At 41.0% G+C, this 18,138-nt stretch overlaps 2 protein-coding genes across 2 annotated transcripts in view; one reads left to right on the top strand and one right to left on the bottom strand.

The window, feature by feature from the left end:
• COL5A2 (collagen type V alpha 2 chain) overlaps positions 1-1,036 on the bottom strand; it is a 165,662-nt gene extending 164,626 nt beyond the window's left edge. Inside the window, exon 1 of the mRNA XM_048952594.1 lies at positions 898-1,036. The gene's annotated coding sequence lies outside the window, so the exon portion shown is untranslated. The remainder of the gene's footprint in view (positions 1-897) is intronic.
• A 55-nt stretch (positions 1,037-1,091) lies between these two features.
• WDR75 (WD repeat domain 75) lies at positions 1,092-17,828 on the top strand. The gene is made up of 21 exons (XM_048952598.1): positions 1,092-1,218; positions 1,287-1,416; positions 1,647-1,712; positions 1,817-1,910; positions 2,444-2,568; positions 2,988-3,058; positions 3,803-3,919; positions 4,464-4,552; positions 5,601-5,759; positions 6,099-6,158; positions 6,247-6,362; positions 6,813-6,982; positions 7,701-7,864; positions 9,120-9,303; positions 10,832-10,926; positions 11,328-11,423; positions 12,340-12,509; positions 13,391-13,450; positions 14,516-14,656; positions 14,739-14,830; positions 17,559-17,828. Exons 1-21 carry the CDS (start codon positions 1,133-1,135, stop codon positions 17,764-17,766), a joined length of 2,493 nt encoding a protein of 830 aa, XP_048808555.1. The 5' UTR covers positions 1,092-1,132; the 3' UTR covers positions 17,767-17,828.
• The last annotated feature ends 310 nt before the right edge of the window (positions 17,829-18,138 follow it).

The following is an 18,138-nucleotide window of genomic DNA, read 5'->3' as shown; positions in this document are numbered from 1 at the left end:
AATCTTCACTTTTTATTTTTTTTTTAATATGGAAACTTTGGGAAAATATTATCAGTGGTTTCACGAAGTGAGACCTGACCACAGGTACCGTACACAACCGTCTGTTTTAATTTAAGAGGTGAGGCTTTCAGGATCAGATTGCTTGATTCACAGCGTGGTAGCAGGAAGACTTCCAAGGAGATGGAAAATATCAGTTCAAAGTGTGAAAACAGGAGAAAGGAGTAAAAAAAAAAAAAAGCATGGGATAGGAGGAATGACAGCAGCACTGAGCCACTGGTACGGAACGTGGGCTCCCAGGGCGCAGTCACTGCTTTCAGTGCAGGGCTCCCAATTCCTCTAGTACAAGTTGGTCACCCTTCACCATTCAGAAGGTAACACAGTCACTGTTGACATCGTTTCCACAGCATGTGGAAGTTCTGATAGCAGATTTTTGTATGTAGTCATGCTAACTGTTAAGTAATGCGTCCCACATACAGGGCTGCTCTGACCGTGCACTGCCCTGACCTGCTTGTGCCACCGCCTGCTATTTATCACCTCAGCTTAACGGGTTTTGGGAGCTCCGTGTAGTCTATTACTCAAGATCTTTGGAGCTTATGACTAACGTCATCAAGTGATGGGGTTATATTGCTGTTGCACACGTTTATTAATAAAAACGTGACAGAGTCACAGCAGAGTCGGGGTCAGAGAGAAGGGAGCTCCGGGATCACCCCGTGCATCGCCTGCTGCAGCAGCTCGCAGGCGGGCCTGAATATCTCCAGAGAAGGGACCCAGGCCTGCGGGCAGCTCGCTCCCGGACAACAAAGTCCTTCTTTGTGTTGGTGCGGAACTTCCAGCGTTCCAGTTCGAGCGCACACGTTACTTTACCTCGGGCTGTTTAACAACCGACTAAACGCTCACCAGAGATCTGCAACAGCGGCATCCCGGACGGCCGCGCACGACGCGCGAGCCCCGCTCACCTCGTCCCTCAGCGCGAACGCGCCTCTCGCGCGCGACTGCTGAGGGCGCCGAGCCCGCCCCGCTGCCCCTCACGCGCACACGGCCGTTAAGGGGCGCCGCGCACGCGGCAGGGCTGTGCGCGCAGCGGGCGGAGCTCGGCGGCGGAAGGGCGGCCGCGCGGTTCCGCTCGAGGAAGATGGTGGCGCCGGCGGCGCTCCGCGTGGTGCGATGCGGCGGCAGCGCCCTGCACGGCGCCCGGGCCGTCTTCTCCGTCGGTGCCAGGCAAGCGGCGGGCCGGACTCCGGGTCGGAGCGACCCCGCGAGACGCTGACGGCTTTCCTTCCTCTCAGGTTCCTGCTGTGCGCCTCCGGCGACTTCGTGAAGATGTACAGCGTGGCCACCGAGGAGCTGGTGCGGCTGCTGCGAGGCCACGGCGACCTGGTGACGAGCGTGCAGCTCGCCCCGCACAACCACCTGCAGGTGGGCCGGGCCGGCAGCGGGGTAGCGCTCGGGAGGGGCGCCGGGGGCCGGGCCGCTGTGCGGGCAGGAGCGCTTTGCGATGGCGGCTCGGAGCTTTTCGTGTTCTGTGTTTGCGGTGGTTCAGCCGCGTCTAATCTCAGTGCGTTGATCGGTGCTTCAGCGCGAAGTGGGGATTTGATGTAAAGTCTGACTTTGGTGTATTGCTGTAACTTGGGTTGTTTTTTTTTCAGCTCTATTCTTCCTCCCTTGACGGCACCATTAAGCTGTGGGACTTCACAGATGGGATTCTCATTAAAGTACGTTGAGCTGTTCCTGTTGAGTAAATATCAGCGTTATTCTTGGTCTGTAGAAGATGATGTGCTCTTGCGTAGTAATTGTTGGACTTGTGTTTCTCCCGCAGACGTTCACTGTAGGACATCAGCTGCTCGCGCTGTATGTGCTGCCTGCTGCTGAGGACTCTGTGTTTGTTATCATTCCAAAGCGGGGTGCAAGAGGTATGGTGTGCTTTGGTTCATCCTTACAGTGCTGCTGTCAGCCTGAGCTGTGGCACCTGGCTGAGCGGTATGATGTCAGGTGCTTTTGTGTATTAGTCTTGATGTTCTGTGAACAGCAGAACATTGGAGATGTGGCAAATCTTTACACAGTCCTTACTGTGGCAGTACGTACACACAGTATTCGAGACTCCTCTCTCAATTTAACAGCGTATGTGGATAGTTTTTTCCTGGGATCTTCCTGAAATAAACATAAACGTACCTTGGCCTCACTCTGTTTCTGCAGATGTCACTTCAGAGCGTGTTATGCAGTGTTTCTTGCTTCTTGCTCACAGCTGCACCCGAATCCACTATTCTGACCTTGAACTTCAACACTGTTGTTTGAATTAGAATATCCAACACAATTATTTTTTGAAAAAGTATTCTGTTCAAAAACACTAATGTGTTACAGTATAACGGTTGTGAATCTCCTTTATAGTGAACATGCATAAACTTGTATGTAGAAGTCTTTGGATAACAGATTTTCCTTTGGCCAGATACGTTCCAACTGGTCTCAGTTAAGCTGACAAAAGCAGCAGGCCAAGACATGGAAGCCAAGGAATTGTCTGTGGTTTTGGAGGGTGTGGATGCGTCCCCAAAGTGTACTGCATTTGGAAGAGAGGTATATCCGCTTCTGGGAGGATTGGCTTCTTTCTTTACTTTTCAAGTAACCTATATACATTTATGTGTTTATAGAAGTACAGCAGAACTTCAGACTCATTAATCCAATTTTATTTTTTTTTTAAATAATAATTTCATGAACCTTTCTTTGGCCCTATTCTGTTATTTGCATGCTCTGATTTCTGCCCAAGCTTTTTAAGCTCCATTTGACAAAACAAATGATTTTGTAATCTGTAAGTACTGTTTTCTTTAAAGGAAAAAAAACAATTTATAACAGGAAACAATTTGTTTAACATCAGCTTCTATGTTGTCTCCATTTTTAAGTACTTTGTAGTGAAACACGATTTTCTCTTTTTTTTTTCACATGTGAGTACACAATCTGTATGTTCTAACTTCTTGAATAATGTTTTATTGTAACAGGGTGAATATGTGGCATCAGTTAAAGATGTTACTCTCCAAGTTTACTTCTTTAAACAGAAGCAATTGAACAGGTAAGAATGAAGATGCCAAGTTGTATGGTAACTGTTGAGTCACGGCCTGAACCACTGATTGAGCACCTGGGGAAAGGACTGAGTCAGCATTGGGTGCACAGGTGAAGGCAATTCAGCTGTGTGACCGGAAGGGGTGGAGCCTGGCTGCACCTCTTAGACCTCACTTAAGGGTTGACTGCCACTGGAGAAGGATCTCTTTCTGGAGTTCTCTTCTTTGTGGAGTTGTCCTCTGTGAGCCTGGGTTTTTAGTGATGGGTGAGTTCTCTTTTCCTTGTTGGTAGCGTCTTTCTGTCACGTTAATTCCTTTGTCATTGTGCTTCCTGTATCACCTTTTCATCGTGTTGATTTTTCTGATAGTTACACAAGTATTGCTTCAATCTGATGTAATAACATTTGCATTCACTGGTGAGGTGCATGTGAGGAGTATGTATGTAAATATTTAAGTTAATGTTGGGCTGAAACAAGTGATGGTTTGGCCAAGGAGAATTAGGCAGAGAGGGTGGAACACATAAAAGGCTTGCAGCTTGATTGAGTACAGAGATCTGATAAAGTAAAAAAAACTTGTCACTAATTTTTTTTTTTTTTAGTACATATGTTGGTTTATAACAACTTGTAGGCGCTTAATTTTGTTACTCAGAATTATTCTTATGTGCATTTGTGCATCAGTTGGTCCTTTGGAAGCTTTGTTTTTTAAAAAGGAAAAAAAGTGTGTAACTGAAGTTGTTGTTTTCCTAACTTTTGAAGGTTTTCTCTGAGAGCAACAAATAAAAAAGGTGGAAACAATGTCTTTACTTGTGTAGCCTGCCATCCTCAGGAGGATTGTATTGCAACTGGCCACGCTGATGGAAAGATTCGTCTCTGGTATGCTTATTTTGATTTGATTATTTGATTAGAATATTTGACTGTTTACTTTTGTATCCTGACCATGGGAATTAAGTGAAACCTGAGCAGAGCAGCTGTTAGTTCTTACAGTTGTGATTTTCAGAAATCAAAAAAAGCAAAGAATGGAAAATCCTCTGTAATTTCCTGTAATACTGATGTTGACTTCAGAGTACAGCTTCAGTTTAACATGAAGGGGGAAAATATTCCTTTTAAGCTACACTGCTATTTTAAACTGCTCTGACCTTTTCAAATACATTTTAAATTAGTGGTTGTGGGCATCTGGAGTCCTAGTGACAGCACACTAGGGAAACTGTGTGATGAAGAATTATCAGCTTGCTAAGTATGGTAGTGATGTATAGGGTGCATCAGGAAAGCTGCTGGTGTGATTCCTCCCTCTTGCACCATGTGCATACATGAAACTGTAGTCAGGAGATTGGAAAAAAGGATGGTATTCACTATTAGCATTTGTTTGCTCTGTTGTCAATGACTACCTTTAAAGAACTGTTCTCTTCCTTCTCCACAGGAGGAATTTCAACCACAAAAAAGAGTACACGTTCTCTACACTGCACTGGCATCACGATAAAGTCCTGGATCTAGCTTTTTCTATAGAAGGTGAGTACAAAAATCATAAAAAGATTAAGAGCTACAAACAGAGAAATTAACAGAAGTTCAAAATAATCCATTTACTAACAAACTAATTTCCAGTATTCTAAATATGTTGAAGGTGGATCTGAAATAAGTGAGAGCAGCCATACTTTCTTTGTAATACTTTAACATTCATAATGTCAAATAGCTGCCTGTAATAGAAATGCTCAGTCTGAAGCAGTGATTGAGCACCTGGTGGGAAGGCATGGCCAACCCAGGGGAGCTCAGGTGCATGCAATGTACTGCAGTGATTGGAAGGGGAGGAGCCAGGATCCACCCTTTCATAGGGGATGGCATCCACCCCTCATTTAGGGGGTGGCAGTGGAGGTGAGGGCATCTCTTGCTGGAGTTCTCTGCCTACTTGAGGCCTTCCGAAAGTAAGTAGCTCTTTTTGTTCACTTCTGCATCTGTGGCTGCTGCATTTGGGCTCGTTCTCATTTTCTGTAGCCAGAGACTTTTCCACCCTGCTATTATCATCCCATGAGAGCATTACGCTGTCCTTTAACAGAATGCAAAATCTAGCCAGTTATATCTTCTACCCTGCGTACCACCCTCTTCTCTTTCACCAGCAATACTCATGAGTCCTTTCCAGAGTCTGTCTGAATCCAAAGTAAGTCAGGCTTGACTGAGCTTAAACCTAGTGGCGGAAATCCACTTAGTATTCATGTGAATGTATTTCTTAGTGTACTTCTTACTGCAAAATACATATTGTAGAAGGAAGACTAACAAGCTGTGTGCTAACACAATACTCAACACATTCAACGAGTGATAGAATTTAATATTCCCAAGCATTTCTTTAAGTTCTATTGCAGGCAGAAGTTATTTATGTAAGTTTCTGTGTCAGTTTTCCTTGGGATAACAAGAAATCTACCTGTGTGTATTGCCCAGGCTAGATATGAAGAATAATTCATCCATGTGTGATGCTTTAAGAAATGTTGTTCAGAAATCTGTGTGTCTGTCATTGTAACTGGTGATATTCTTAAAACCTCTAACTGTATGTTTATGATCTGAAAAGGAACCAGCTTGCTGAGTGGAGGAGTTGAATCTGTTCTAGTTCAGTGGCACAGTGGATCAGACTGCAAGAAGGATTTTCTTCCTCGCTTGGGATCTGCTATTGAATACGTCTCCATCTCACCTGATGGCGCTTTCTATTGCACCTCTCATACAGACAACAGTATGCCTATGTTTTAAGTAGCACTTACTGCAAATCTATACGGGCTCTGTTTCGTTATTTTCGGGTGAATTAGCAAGGTGTTGTGTATGGATGTTTAAAGCAGTGTCCTGCTTTTTCTTTAGTTGTGCACATTTGTCTGAGGTCTTTGTGTGAGGTCTGCTTGTAGCTTAGCTTCCCATCTTGATTCAGGAGTCTGACAGATTGTGAGAAGATGAATGTCTATCCCACATGTATATGCGTATGTAGGATTAAATAGAGATAGCTACAGTCCCTTCTCCACCATTGATGCAGTTACTTTGTGGAAACTTTTTGCAAGACTTTATATGCTTTTCCTTTCAGGAATTACAATAATAAACAGCAACCTGAGATTTTCCAAAACCATTCAAGGGCTAGTTAAAGGTATGTGCACTGAAGTTTATTTTCTGCTGATGGTGTGGAATGTGTCACTTCCAATCAGAGGTCACTTTCACCTTGTTTTCATTCCCAGCCAGGGATATCAAGACAGGTCTAGTGGTTGATCCTAGAACCAAAGCTTTGGTCTTGAATGGAGAGCCTGGCCACTTGCAGTTCTACTGTCTCCAAAGTGACAAACAGCTATACAGTGTAAGTTGGGCAGGCCTGTGCTAACCTTTTCATTTCTTAATTCGAGTTATACATGAGAATTTCTTTGAGGACTGTATATAGAAACAAGGAAAAGCCATTAACTGTACTATGGGACTGGATTCCAGCCTGAGATTTTTTTTTCCTTTATGAGAATCTTCTATTCTAGAAGAGTATTTAAGGTAAACCTTGTTTGGAAAGATGTTTTCACCTGCTAATGTCCCTATTCCTCTCATAAGTTCAATGTTTAAAAAAAAATCTGTAATTTCCCATGCAATATGCTTTTAATGTTGTGTTATTTATGTACTATAGTATTGCTTTTCCCAAATTTTTTTTTTATACTACAGCCTGCTCAGTTCTAATTGGTGCTTTCTGGGTGTCCTTTCTCCTTTGTTTTGTGAATGGTATCTATAAATCTGCACTCAAACTTGGAAGCTCTGATTTGTTTTGCAGTTGGATATTGTTCAGCAAGAGTACATCCATCAAGCAGGCTTAAACCAATCTGACTTGTCCAGAGTTGCGTTTAGTGCTGAAGGCAAGTGGTTAGCAACAGTAGAAGAGAGAGAAGATACTGACCTAGAGTTACAGTTGAAGCTGTGGCTCTTTGATGAGAAAACACAAAGGTAATGATAATTGGAGCTGGCCCTGTGGGTGTCATAGTTTGTATTTTAAGTATCATGCAAATGTCTATACAATCCTTGTCTTGAAAAGGCAAGGTTTTCCAAGTAAACTGATGGCATTATAGAGAAGACCTGAGGAAGGGATTACTGTGTGTGTGTCACACATTTGTAAAAACCCATAAACAAAATTAATTGCAATTGTGAATACTTGCTTTGAATTTAATTGTCTTATAATAATTGCCTAGGCTATCTGGGAGCTCTAATTCCTGTATTTATTTGATACTAAAATAGTGGACTGGATGAAATGGATCTATTTGGTTTTTCCAGTCCCTCTCAAGTCCATTGTAAATTGATCAGTCCCTTTAGGTTACATGAAATAATTACTTCAATTTTTTGGGTCGTCTTTAACGAATATGCCTCTGGTTCTTACATTTCCCAACTTCTCACTTAATATTTTTTTTTTTTTTAGTCTAAAAGTTATCTTAAAGAGAAAACAAAGCAAAATAATGCTGACGCGTGTAGTAGAAGTGTGACTGATCAACTAAGGAAAAGGTTGCCCTGATTTCAGGCTGGATGTTTGAGACTGGTGTTCATTGAAGTAATAATTTTAGCTGCTAGGATGCTGTCTGTAGAGGAGTGCAACTAATTAGATAAGATGGATCTGTAAATGCAATAGCACTTTAGCTATCTAATTAGAAGTTTCTTGATTCTTTATTTGCAGCTTTAGACTGAATACCAGAGTAAGCATGCCTCATGAGGATCACGTAACGGCGATGTGCTTCCGTGACATGGATGAAATGGAAGATGACTCTCTGATGCTGGTAACAACTGGGAGAGACTGTGTGTTTAAGGTCTGGGTGATACTAGAAGACGCTGATCCGGAGGGTAAGTAAGGTCAGAGCATAATATGCTCTTATTTGTCTCCTTATAACGTGCTGTAGAAATGCTGACCCAAAGTTAATCCCTTCAAAACTAGGTCATCTATTCCTACCCATTTATTCATGCTATTGCGTGCTCTCCTGAGCATCCTCTGCCATGGACTTCTGCTGTAGTTTTACAATATGAGATTTGTAGTGTAAGGAACCTCCTTATAAAGACTTCACAGAGCTTGCTGCAGGAGGGCATGGCAGCCTATATTCATTATTTAAAAGATTGTTTTTAGCACGGTTTCTCCACTCTAGGAAACTGGAGTGGGTATAGTCTTTTAGAATCCGGATCAAAAAAGGATATAGGGCAGAGTTATGTTCAGTGGCATGCGTAGAAGTACACATGGATATTGAATTCCCTTGTATTTGACCAGGGAAGGAAAGAAATGTGTAGCCAGAAGGATTTGGCATGCCACAGCTTTTTTTTTTTTTTTTTTCAGCAAATGATAAAGTAACTAGTTAATATGTAGACTGTGGTGACGTTTTTATTTGTAGCTAGTTGCTCGCTGTGCCGCTAGATGGCGCTGTGCCGTTAAAGTAATGAACTGGGTCTGGCCTTGAAGGTCTTTTCAATGCCAGCTCACAGCTTTTACATAAAGGACTTCTGAATATGGGCTGAACTTATTTTCTTCACTTTCTTTATCTTGTTCGTAAGTTATTAAGGTCGGCTATACAAGTTTGCTGATACTCAAAATGTGTGTTAGGTTGTAAATGCATCCATTTGTTTCTGTTACTTTAGAGTAATTATCAACTGTAGAAAAAGGACCTAAGCAGAACAGGCTGGCAGGTTAAACAAGACAAGAAAGCAAACTGATAGGTTGCTTTGCTATCCTGAAGCTTTGTGTAAATGAGCCACAAGCTTTCTTGGAATCAAATGCAACCTGTGTTCCAACTTCTAGTAATGCTCGTGTTCTTGCTACAGTTTTGGAAGAACAAGATACTTAAAAATAGTCTATGTTGAACTGGAGTATCTTTTTTTTAATCTGTCTGCCTGTTTGTTGGCTAAATCTACCCTTATGCTGTACCATTTCAATAATGGGATTCACTGTTGAGATGCAAAACCTATTGGATGCTCCTTGTAGGTTCTTTGTACTTCACAAAAAATTATGCCTTCTGAAAGAAAATTTACTTTCTCTTGAGCCAATTTTTCAGTGCTACTATTTGAACTCTTCGTGTATGGACCTGAATGTAATGAATTTAATTATTCAATGCAGCACAGCTGAGTTTGAGTTGGAGCTGTGACTTCGTAGGCAGCTACCATGGCTACCAGGCTACCAACTGCTGTTTCTCAGAAGATGGCTCTTTGCTTGCCGTTAGCTTTGAAGAAACTGTCACTGTATGGGATTCTAGTACTTGGGATCTGAAGTGTACGTTTTGCCACCCACCTGGAAAAATAAGGTATGTTTTTCATCTGGCTTATTCTTTCTTATTTGAACTTCTACTGAAAGAATAAAAGTCTAACTTAAATTTATGCTCTTGTTTGTGTTTTATTCTTGAATACTGATAAAACTCCTATTTGGAAACTGTAAAGCTGTACTGATGTTGTCTGCATTACAGTGTGTGTGTCTTGACTGTTGCTAGCCTTTGCTGGAAAGTCTGTGTTTGCCCAGCAGACCAACCCAGCACTTTCTGCTAGGTGCTACAACAAGAAAAGATATCCAGAAGGTCTAGAGACCATTTTGTTTTATAAACATAATGAGGAATGGCATTCATCTGTGGTGAGGCAAAAAGGTAGAGACTCAATGAATAGGACAACTTCTATACAAGGTTTCTAGGGCTGTGCAGTTATTGCAGTGGTTTGTGATCCAGGCAAAGTACCTATCTTAGCAGTTGCCTTAGAAAAATAGGCCAGTAGGTGGCCTTGCTGCTTCATCCAGTTAAGCTCTGTGCCAGATCTCTAAATAAATTCTGAATGGGGAAGATGCTACAACTGAATGGTAGCATTCTCTTTCAGTTGTTGTCTAGCTCTCCACACAGTTGCTGGGATAATGTGAAAGGTTCTAAATATACTCAGAGAACATGTAGAATGAAAAGCAAAACACTGCTTATTTGCAGTGTTTTAAAGACTGCAATAAAGTATCACTGAAAGAAGAGATTTGTTGTCAGTTTTGAAACAAGTCTGTTTGGTTCATACTGATTCTCCAAGAGTAGTAATTGAGAAGTATGATTCTACAATGGGTTCTGCAGGAAAAACATGAGAGCGTGTTAGCTCTCCATTGCATCTCAGGGAAATGTCTCTTTTGGCATCTTGGTACAGTGGCAAGTTTTTCCCTTGGAAGTTTTTCCTTTTGAAGCCTTTGCTATATGCTGTATTAAAACAAAATAAGGTACTCTGTGTACTCAAATGACTGTTATGTAAGTTCAAATGGCTATGCTTTAATGAAGAGAATTTGAAAGCATTCTCATGTAGCATTAGAAATCTGTTGTTTGATTGTGAAACAAGAACAAGAAATTCATGTGATTGAAAACAAATGGCTTGTTTTCTTCAGTCAGAGCAACCTACGAGAATGTAACTGATTCTATTTGTTCCATTTCTCTTCTTCTAGTGTTTAGCACAATGCTAGGTGTTCTAGAGGTGGTTTTTTTTTTTTTCCCTAACCCCAGTGTTAACGCTTCATAGTAATTAAAGATTTGTTACTAATTTATGAACCTAAGATTGCTGCTTCAAGTCAGAATGATTTATGAACAGTTTGAAGTTCTCTGTACTCCTTACAGATTCATGCTTACTTGAAATCTCCCACATCTATGTGTGGTAGTTGTGTGTGAAAGTTCCTTGCTACTGGAGGTGAAAGCAAAATGCGAACTTGTCCTGATTAACTATCAGGATTAAATCTTTAATGAATGTTCTTGTGACTTGTGAATCAAAACTGCATGGAGAAACAGAAGTTGAAGATAATGGACTTGTTTTGACTTTTTACTTCTGCAGGACCATCTGCTTTGGGAGACTAACATGTTCCAAATACCTGATTGGTGCCACTGATCATGGCTTTCTCTGTTGCTGGAATCTGCTCAGTTGTGCATGTAAGATGAGCTTAAATGCATGCTAGAGTGAAAGTAATGATGTTTAACCTTTGAATGTGCTATGATAACTTAAAGTAATTCTAATTTGATTCTAGATTGACCCACTGTAAAATGGCCTGTCGAGTTGTGATGTTTTTTGTACCTGAGTATAGGTAGTATCTCACCCCGTATGCATGTGCTTAGTGTATCCTATTTTAGATGATGGATAACCCAATAGCAGCTACTATTTCCTTCATTTTTACAAATGGTTGATCATGTTTTCATTATCTGAGAATAACTGAAGTTGTATGGCTCTTGCAGAGCTTAAGCCTTGTGGGTCTTTTCCATTTTAAGTTTTATTTGGCAAAGCACCTGAATAGAATTCTTTTTCACATCCTGCTATTGCTGTGTTTGCTTTTCAGTGGAATGGAGTGCTCACCTCAACGTCGTAGTTCTGCAACCTGATCCCTTTTCAGAACATATTGCTGCTTTCTCCTGGCTCTTTAAAGAGTCCAGCTGTGAGTACAAAGGCTTTTTTGACAAGTAGTAGTCAGTGGAACTTAAAACTGGTAAAGTATGATTTATATAAAAGATTTTCTTAGAATTCAGCTCCATTAAAGCCATTAAACAGACCTGAGTCTGTGTCTGACCCAGGGAAAACTGAGCTATGTTTTGAAGCAGCAATTAAATACAGGTAAATTCCAGTACTTAAACAACATGCTCCCCGTCTTCTCTTTCAATAGTTTGTCTCCAGCACAGTGTAAGATTAACTGTCCTCTGGATGAGTGTCTTGTGTGGTCTCAACTCTCACCTTGAAGCTCAAAATCATGGTTGAATTATATAGCTTTGTACTAGACTTATGATGTAAGTGAAGATAAATCTTTCCAGAACTACTGTTCTACAGTAAACTTCATCTCCAAGTATGTTCTTGGGATGGAAATAATGTGAAAAGTACTGTATGGGGACTGCTGAGTTGTGGCCTGAACCTCTGATTGATCGCCTGAGGCAACCAGTGAGTCAGCCATGGGAGCACAGGTGGAGGCAATTCACCTGTGCTGCAGGAGGGGGTGGAGCCTGGCTGCACCTCTCCTAGACCCATTTAAGAGCTGACTGCCAGTGGGAAGGATCTTTTCTGGAGATCCCTCCTTTTGGAGTTTTCCAGTGAGCCCAGGATAAGGGTAAGCCCTCCATCTATTCTTTTTTGGTGTAATAACTTGCTTAGCCAAACTCTCTTGTATATATCTTAATTATAACATCTGTATAATCATTGATTATACAAGTACCATAAACTATGTGTTCAGCATATCTGAGCATAATTCCTGTTTAAAGGCAGTCCTGTGCAGAACTTTCTGGCTTTAATGCATAGTGCTTTGACAACTCTCCAGAAGGGTAAGAATGCCATGACTTCAAGCGAAGATGTTCTTGTATTTGCAGTGTTTGTATTTAAGCCAAATGAGCCACGGCCAATCTGTATCCAGAGAAAAATTTCTAAGGAAAGGATCCAGTTTGCTGCCTTTGTTCCAAGAGATGCACCTGAATCAATTGCCTCAGATAAATACCTTTGGCTAAGAAGATCGCAACTATTTTTTCTTACGGATACACAAGTAAGAAATAGTCACTGGTGGGGAAGGTGGTTCTTAAGGGATAAATAGGTACACAACTGCTGCTAAGTGTAAGAATTTACCTTTATGATTTTGGAGAAGAAAAAGCTGTACTTAATTTTTCTGTAAAAACTTTCCAACGCTAATACAGCTTAACACTGATTACTTAATGGTTTTCTACTAGTCAGAGTTTCCACTGCTTTGTGCTTGCAGGAAACTAAGTGGCATAGGAATGCTGCCTATGCTTTTTGTAGTGGAAATGCTAAGTTATGGGCTGAAGCAATGATTGAGCACCTGGTGGGAAGACAAGGTCAACCCAGGGGGGGGATCAGGTGTAAGCAATGCACCTGAGTGACTGGGAGGGGAGGAGCCTGGATCCACCCCTTCCCAGACCTCATTTTAAGGGCTGGCAGTGGAGGTAAGGGGGTCTTTTGCTGGAGATCCCTGCCTACCAGAGGCCTTCCCAAGTTAAGCAACTCTTTTATTTCTGAATCTGTGGTGCTGCATTTGGGCTTGTTCTCATTCTCTGTAGCCAGTGACTTTGCTACTGTGCTATCATTATCCCATTATAGCTTTATGCTGTTAAACTTAAATGTGTAGTAGTATTGCTGTAGTATTGCTAGTTAAGCAAATGATTCATATGATAATCCGTTTTCTGTTTTATTTGGGTGCTAGCTACTTGTTTGCTTTCTATTCCACCCAGAAAGGTTATCCAGAGCCTTTAGATCCATTCATGCTTCCTTTGGGTTCTTTCTAAAATAAAGATGTTTGCTGCTTCTGCTTGACCAACAAAAGCTTTTGGGTCAAACTTCTGCAGACAAACTACTGAAATACAGAGAGCAGTTTCCTGTTTCTTAATTCTGCTACATCATTGTTTATTTTAGGAGCTAATGACAGTAAGCACAAAGTCTCTGGAAGAAAGACTTACGCTGTCAAGCGAACAGGTAACTTTGTCAAAAGTTCTTTTAGGGGTAGGTGGAGCAGGTCCAAATTCTGTTAGTGTTTAATTGTCAGATTCAAAAGCCTTTTGTCACTGAAGGACATACCACTTCCTGGCATGAAGCCACAGGCAATTATATGAAGGGGCAGCTCTTCTTTAACTTTGGCAGAATTACTGTTCGTAAAACCTTAAAAAAATCAAGTATTAGGAAGCTACACTCTCATTTTCCTGATCTAAAGCAAGCTCTTTAATTTGGTCTCTTTAATGCTTGGAATCTAGAATATGGCACATTAGAAACTTTGTAGTGATGGTGAAAATGTTGTCAGTCTGTTTTGTTTTACGAGTGGGAAAAAAGCTGTGAAATAATTTCAGTATGTACTTAAACAGAGAGGTAGTATGGGAAATCCAGTCTTATGAATTCACACTGAAGAATTGCTCCATGCCTTGTGAGACGAATAAAAGAGTGGCACTGGATGGAGTGATTGGTTAGGTAAAGTAGATGGAAAATAGAAGCTAATATCTTTCCTAGATAAAATTCAATTGGAACGTGGTTGTAAGCAATCAGTTTGTTTGTGAGGGTTGCTGGTATAGAAAAATGGCAGAAGGGAAGTTACCAAGTAGTACCTCAAGATAGGCAATTGGCTCATTCAGCAGATACTGGGGTATAAGTGATCTTTCAGTGAAAAGTGGCATATAAAAGCCATATTTCAGTTTTTCTGGCACCCACACCAGTTTCTTGTTTTGGAAGTTAGTTGGTGTATCAGTGCACTAACATCTGGTGTTCATACTGCTGGAAGAGCAAAAATTCAGATTCTAGAGAGTTCTATTAGCTCTGTGAGGAATTTATTGGAAAGGATGCCTGGGAGAGAATGGGTACAAAGGGCTGTGTCAAATAGCTCAGCTGAGTTAAACCTGAGCATGAGACTCTGTCACTTGGGTTGACTCTAAATTCTACTTGAGTTTTGGTAACAGAAAATGAAGTGGGACTTACATCTGTGTTACTAAGTTCTACTTAAAACTTTGTCCTTTCTCAATTACAAGATGCTTTTTTTTTTTTTTTTAATTCAAGCTGGCAGTAGAAGAAAGTCTTCCTGTGACCCCATTTAGCTTGCTGTTGGGAAAGCACAGGCATCAACAGTCACAGGGGGATGTAGACCTTGGAAAAATTGTTCGCCATCACCATGAGCAAGATTCCCCTGCTGTCAAAGAGGTAGGAGTCATTGCAGTAAAAATACGAGCAAAATAATGGCAGGCAAAAACTTTCATGAAGCCTTTTTTTTTTTTCTCTTCAGCTCCTGCATACTCCAGCGCATGTTTTGCCATCTGCTTCCTTCCTGTGCCCCGTATTTATTAATTCATTGCTTGTCTCCAAAGAGAAGAAAAGGTAAGAGAAATTGGAAGGACTCCTCCATGTTATTTAAGGTGAAATACATCTTTAAATAAAGCGTAAGACTGGTTTTCCAGCATGATTCATTATTCTGTTCATACAGGCGAGTCGAACATGTCATAGAGGCAACATAAAGCAAAAAAAAAAAGTTCAGATATGCAAGATCGGCTGCTTAACATATGGGCCTTTACATTGCTGTTGTTAGTTATCCTGTCATTTGGCATAACATACTTTTAAGCAAAATGTGTACATAGATACTCCAAAGTTGTTTGTCAACTAAACTTTATTTCCAGGTAAGGATTGTAGAAGGCTAGAATGGCTTGAGTTGAAAGGGACCTTAAAATAATTAAGTTCCAACCCTGCTGCCGTGGGCAGGGCTGCTGCTCACTAGGTCAGGTGCCCATGGCCCCATCCATCCTGGTCCTGTGCACTTACAGGGATGGGGCATCGACATCTTCTCTGGGCAGTCTGTGCCAGTGCCTGTGGTGACCTTCTGAGAAAGGAACTGCCACCTGGCAACTAATCTAAATCTCCCCTCTTTTAGTTTAAAGCCATTCCCCCTTAGCTTATTATCAGGTTGTGGAAAAACTAACTCTCCCTCCTGTTTGTAAGCTCCCCTCGAGAACTGGAAGACTGCAACAAGGTATCCCCAAAGCCTTCTGTTCTCCTGTCTGAAAAATCCCAGCTCCTTTGACTATTCTCTATAAGAGAAGTACTCCAGCCCTCTGATCATCTTCATGGCTTCCTCTGGATTCGTTCTGACAGGTCCATGCCCTTCTCATGCTGTGGTCCCCAGACCCAGATGCAATCCTCCAGGTGGAGTCTCCTGAGAACAGAGTAGAGGGAGACTTTTGACCTTCCTCCTTGCTGCTCATGCTGCTCGCTTTTATCTTTTGATGCAGCCCAGGATACAGTTGGCCTTCCAGGCTGCCAGTTCACATGCTGATCTCATATTAGGTTTTTCATTCATTGATGCCTGCAAGCCCTCCTCTAGAGTGCTGCCTGTTATGCATTCTCTGCTCAGGCTGTACTCATGTCTGGGTTTGCTCCAAGTCAGGTACAGCTCCACACACTTGGCCTTGTTGAACTGCGTGAGGTTTGTGTGGGCCAGCTTTCGGGTGGGTTGAGATCCCTCTGGATGGCTTCTCTTTGCTCCAGGATGTCAACCTCACTCAGCTTAGTGTTGACTGCAAATTTGCCAAGCTTCTATTTGTTCCTGCTGAATATGTTGTAATGAAGGTGTTAAATAATGCTAGTCCTAAACTTAAGGTCTACGCTTAACAGTAGGTTTAGAATTCAAATTTCATTCCTAGTGAAACTACAGAGTAAGATTGTGAAAACAGGCAAGCTTGTTTGACAGTACTGTAATCCCAGTTTAATGCAGTGATTTGATAAGTACTTAAAATGTGTGGATGCCTGCTCCTTTAAGATCAACGTAAAGTTCTAGAAAATGGATGCCAACGCAAAGGTTATTAATCCTAATATTAGGCTGCCTTAATATCTTGACACTTAGACTGAATGCAACCAGGTAGTTCTGTTACTTGCTTGTATGATCTATTCTTTAAAGTGTTTCATAATCCTCTACCAAGCTGCAGATGAAAGTATGTCACTGGTATCAGCTGCCATCTGAAATTTGCAGACAGATGAAAGGATGGTTGATATAGCCAGAAGAAATGCTGGTTTGAGTATGTTTTACATGTACACTGTATTCTGCTCCTGCAGCAGTGCCATCAGTTGTGCTGTGATAGCTCGTATGGCTAGCTTTCTTATGAGATTACCCAAGTAAAACTACTGTGATAACAACAAAAGTGGTAAAAATCGCATACAGAGATCATGTAGAAATTTGCATGCAGTTCCAGGACTCAAGAGTTTAGGAGTTCAGTGGCCTGTGCAAATATTTGCTGCTCTAGAGCTTGTACTTTGACACTGGTGATTAGTGTCACCAGCGCTTTTAAAGTTGCGTATGAGTCTAAGCACTGGAGGGTTGGGCAACTGTAGATAGCTGTGTAGAATAACTTCCTGATTGATGTTTCTCTTTGCCTTTTAAGTATAATTATAATGTATTACGTCTGTACCTTCAGTTTAGATTTTACACATGGTAAATGAGTTTATTAGAACACATGATATTTAGGAGTATTCTTCTACCATGTAGAACTTGTTTAATGGTATCTAAAATAAGACTTAAGCGACAGACACTTGAATAGTGTATAATTACCACATTGCAAATGGTAACTTTTCTGTTTAACTCTTCTGAGTACGCCAAGTCAGAAGGGAACTGCTGCTTAAAAAGCCACTCTATTTCAAAAAAAAATAAAGTAAAATAAAAATTCCTAAGATCTTAAGTACTGTAGTGACTTTCAAGACCAAATGATCTTTTTCAGGACTGAAAGAGGAGACTGGCCTCCTTATTTATTGTCTCATCTGCCGGTTTGTTCTGTTTTTAATCCCATAGGGGTTGAAGTGATAACTGCATGTTCTGATGATGATAGTAGCTTTGGATTTAGAGAAAGAGAATGTACGCTTGTTAAATTAATGCAGAAGGTAGCTATTGGAAAAAAGCCTTGTATTTGAGATGGCAAGAGAAGTACAGTAGTTTCTCAGAAGTCTTAGATTTAAGAACAAAAATTCCAGTACTCAATTGAAGTTATTTTTGTAATAACTCAGTGTATAGTATCACAACTGTCTGTTAACATCTTTTTTTGCTGCCAATCGTATCCTTATACAGTGCTGAAGAGGCTCCTGCTGAAGTAGAAATGGAAAGTGAAGAAGCAGAGGATGATTCAGATGAGGAAACCGCTGCTACTGAAATGAAACAAGATGATACAATGCCTATGGAATCATTAGGAGAGACAACACATAAACTGTCTAAATCTGAAGAAAAAGAACTGCGAAAAATAAGAAAAACAGACTTCAGTTGGATATCGGTTTTCTAAACATGCTGTTTTTTTAATAGTGTAAGTTGAATCTTTGTGGATTAAATATTCTTCCAGAAATCTTTCAGTTGTTTGGCTGTGAATTTCAGCAACTGTTACTGCCCTAAGAAAAGAGAACGGAGGGGAGGGATTAAAGTTTTGAAAAAATGGCTCTGATCTTAGCTTTATGACTGATTCTCTCTGGCTTAGAAAATGTTTAACCTGTATTTTTCCCCTTGCAAGTGCATTTAAAAGGCTACTAGCAAAACTGAATTTATTATGTGACTTGTGATTGGTTACCAAATCTCCTCAACTGAGACCAGGCCACTGAGGCCCGAGGAAGAGCAGCAAACAACTTGAGTTTATGGACTATTTAATTTAAGATCTGGTAGG

This window comes from Lagopus muta, chromosome 8 (genome assembly GCF_023343835.1).
Source record: "Lagopus muta isolate bLagMut1 chromosome 8, bLagMut1 primary, whole genome shotgun sequence".
NCBI classification, from domain to species: domain Eukaryota; kingdom Metazoa; phylum Chordata; class Aves; order Galliformes; family Phasianidae; genus Lagopus; species Lagopus muta.
Note: the sequence above shows the minus strand (reverse complement) of the source record. Positions and strands in the feature narration are given on the sequence as shown.

What these genes read in the sequence shown, in the direction of transcription:
- WDR75 (XM_048952598.1), top strand. Translation starts at nt 1,133, where the DNA reads ATGGTGGCGCCGGCGGCGCTCCGCGTGGTGCGATGCGGCGGCAGCGCC. An exon ending in TCTAGCTTTTTCTATAGAAG is followed by an intron (nt 4,553 to 5,600) that starts GTGAGTACAAAA and finishes TGATCTGAAAAG; the next exon opens with GAACCAGCTTGCTGAGTGGA. An exon ending in CATTCAAGGGCTAGTTAAAG is followed by an intron (nt 6,159 to 6,246) that starts GTATGTGCACTG and finishes TTTCATTCCCAG; the next exon opens with CCAGGGATATCAAGACAGGT.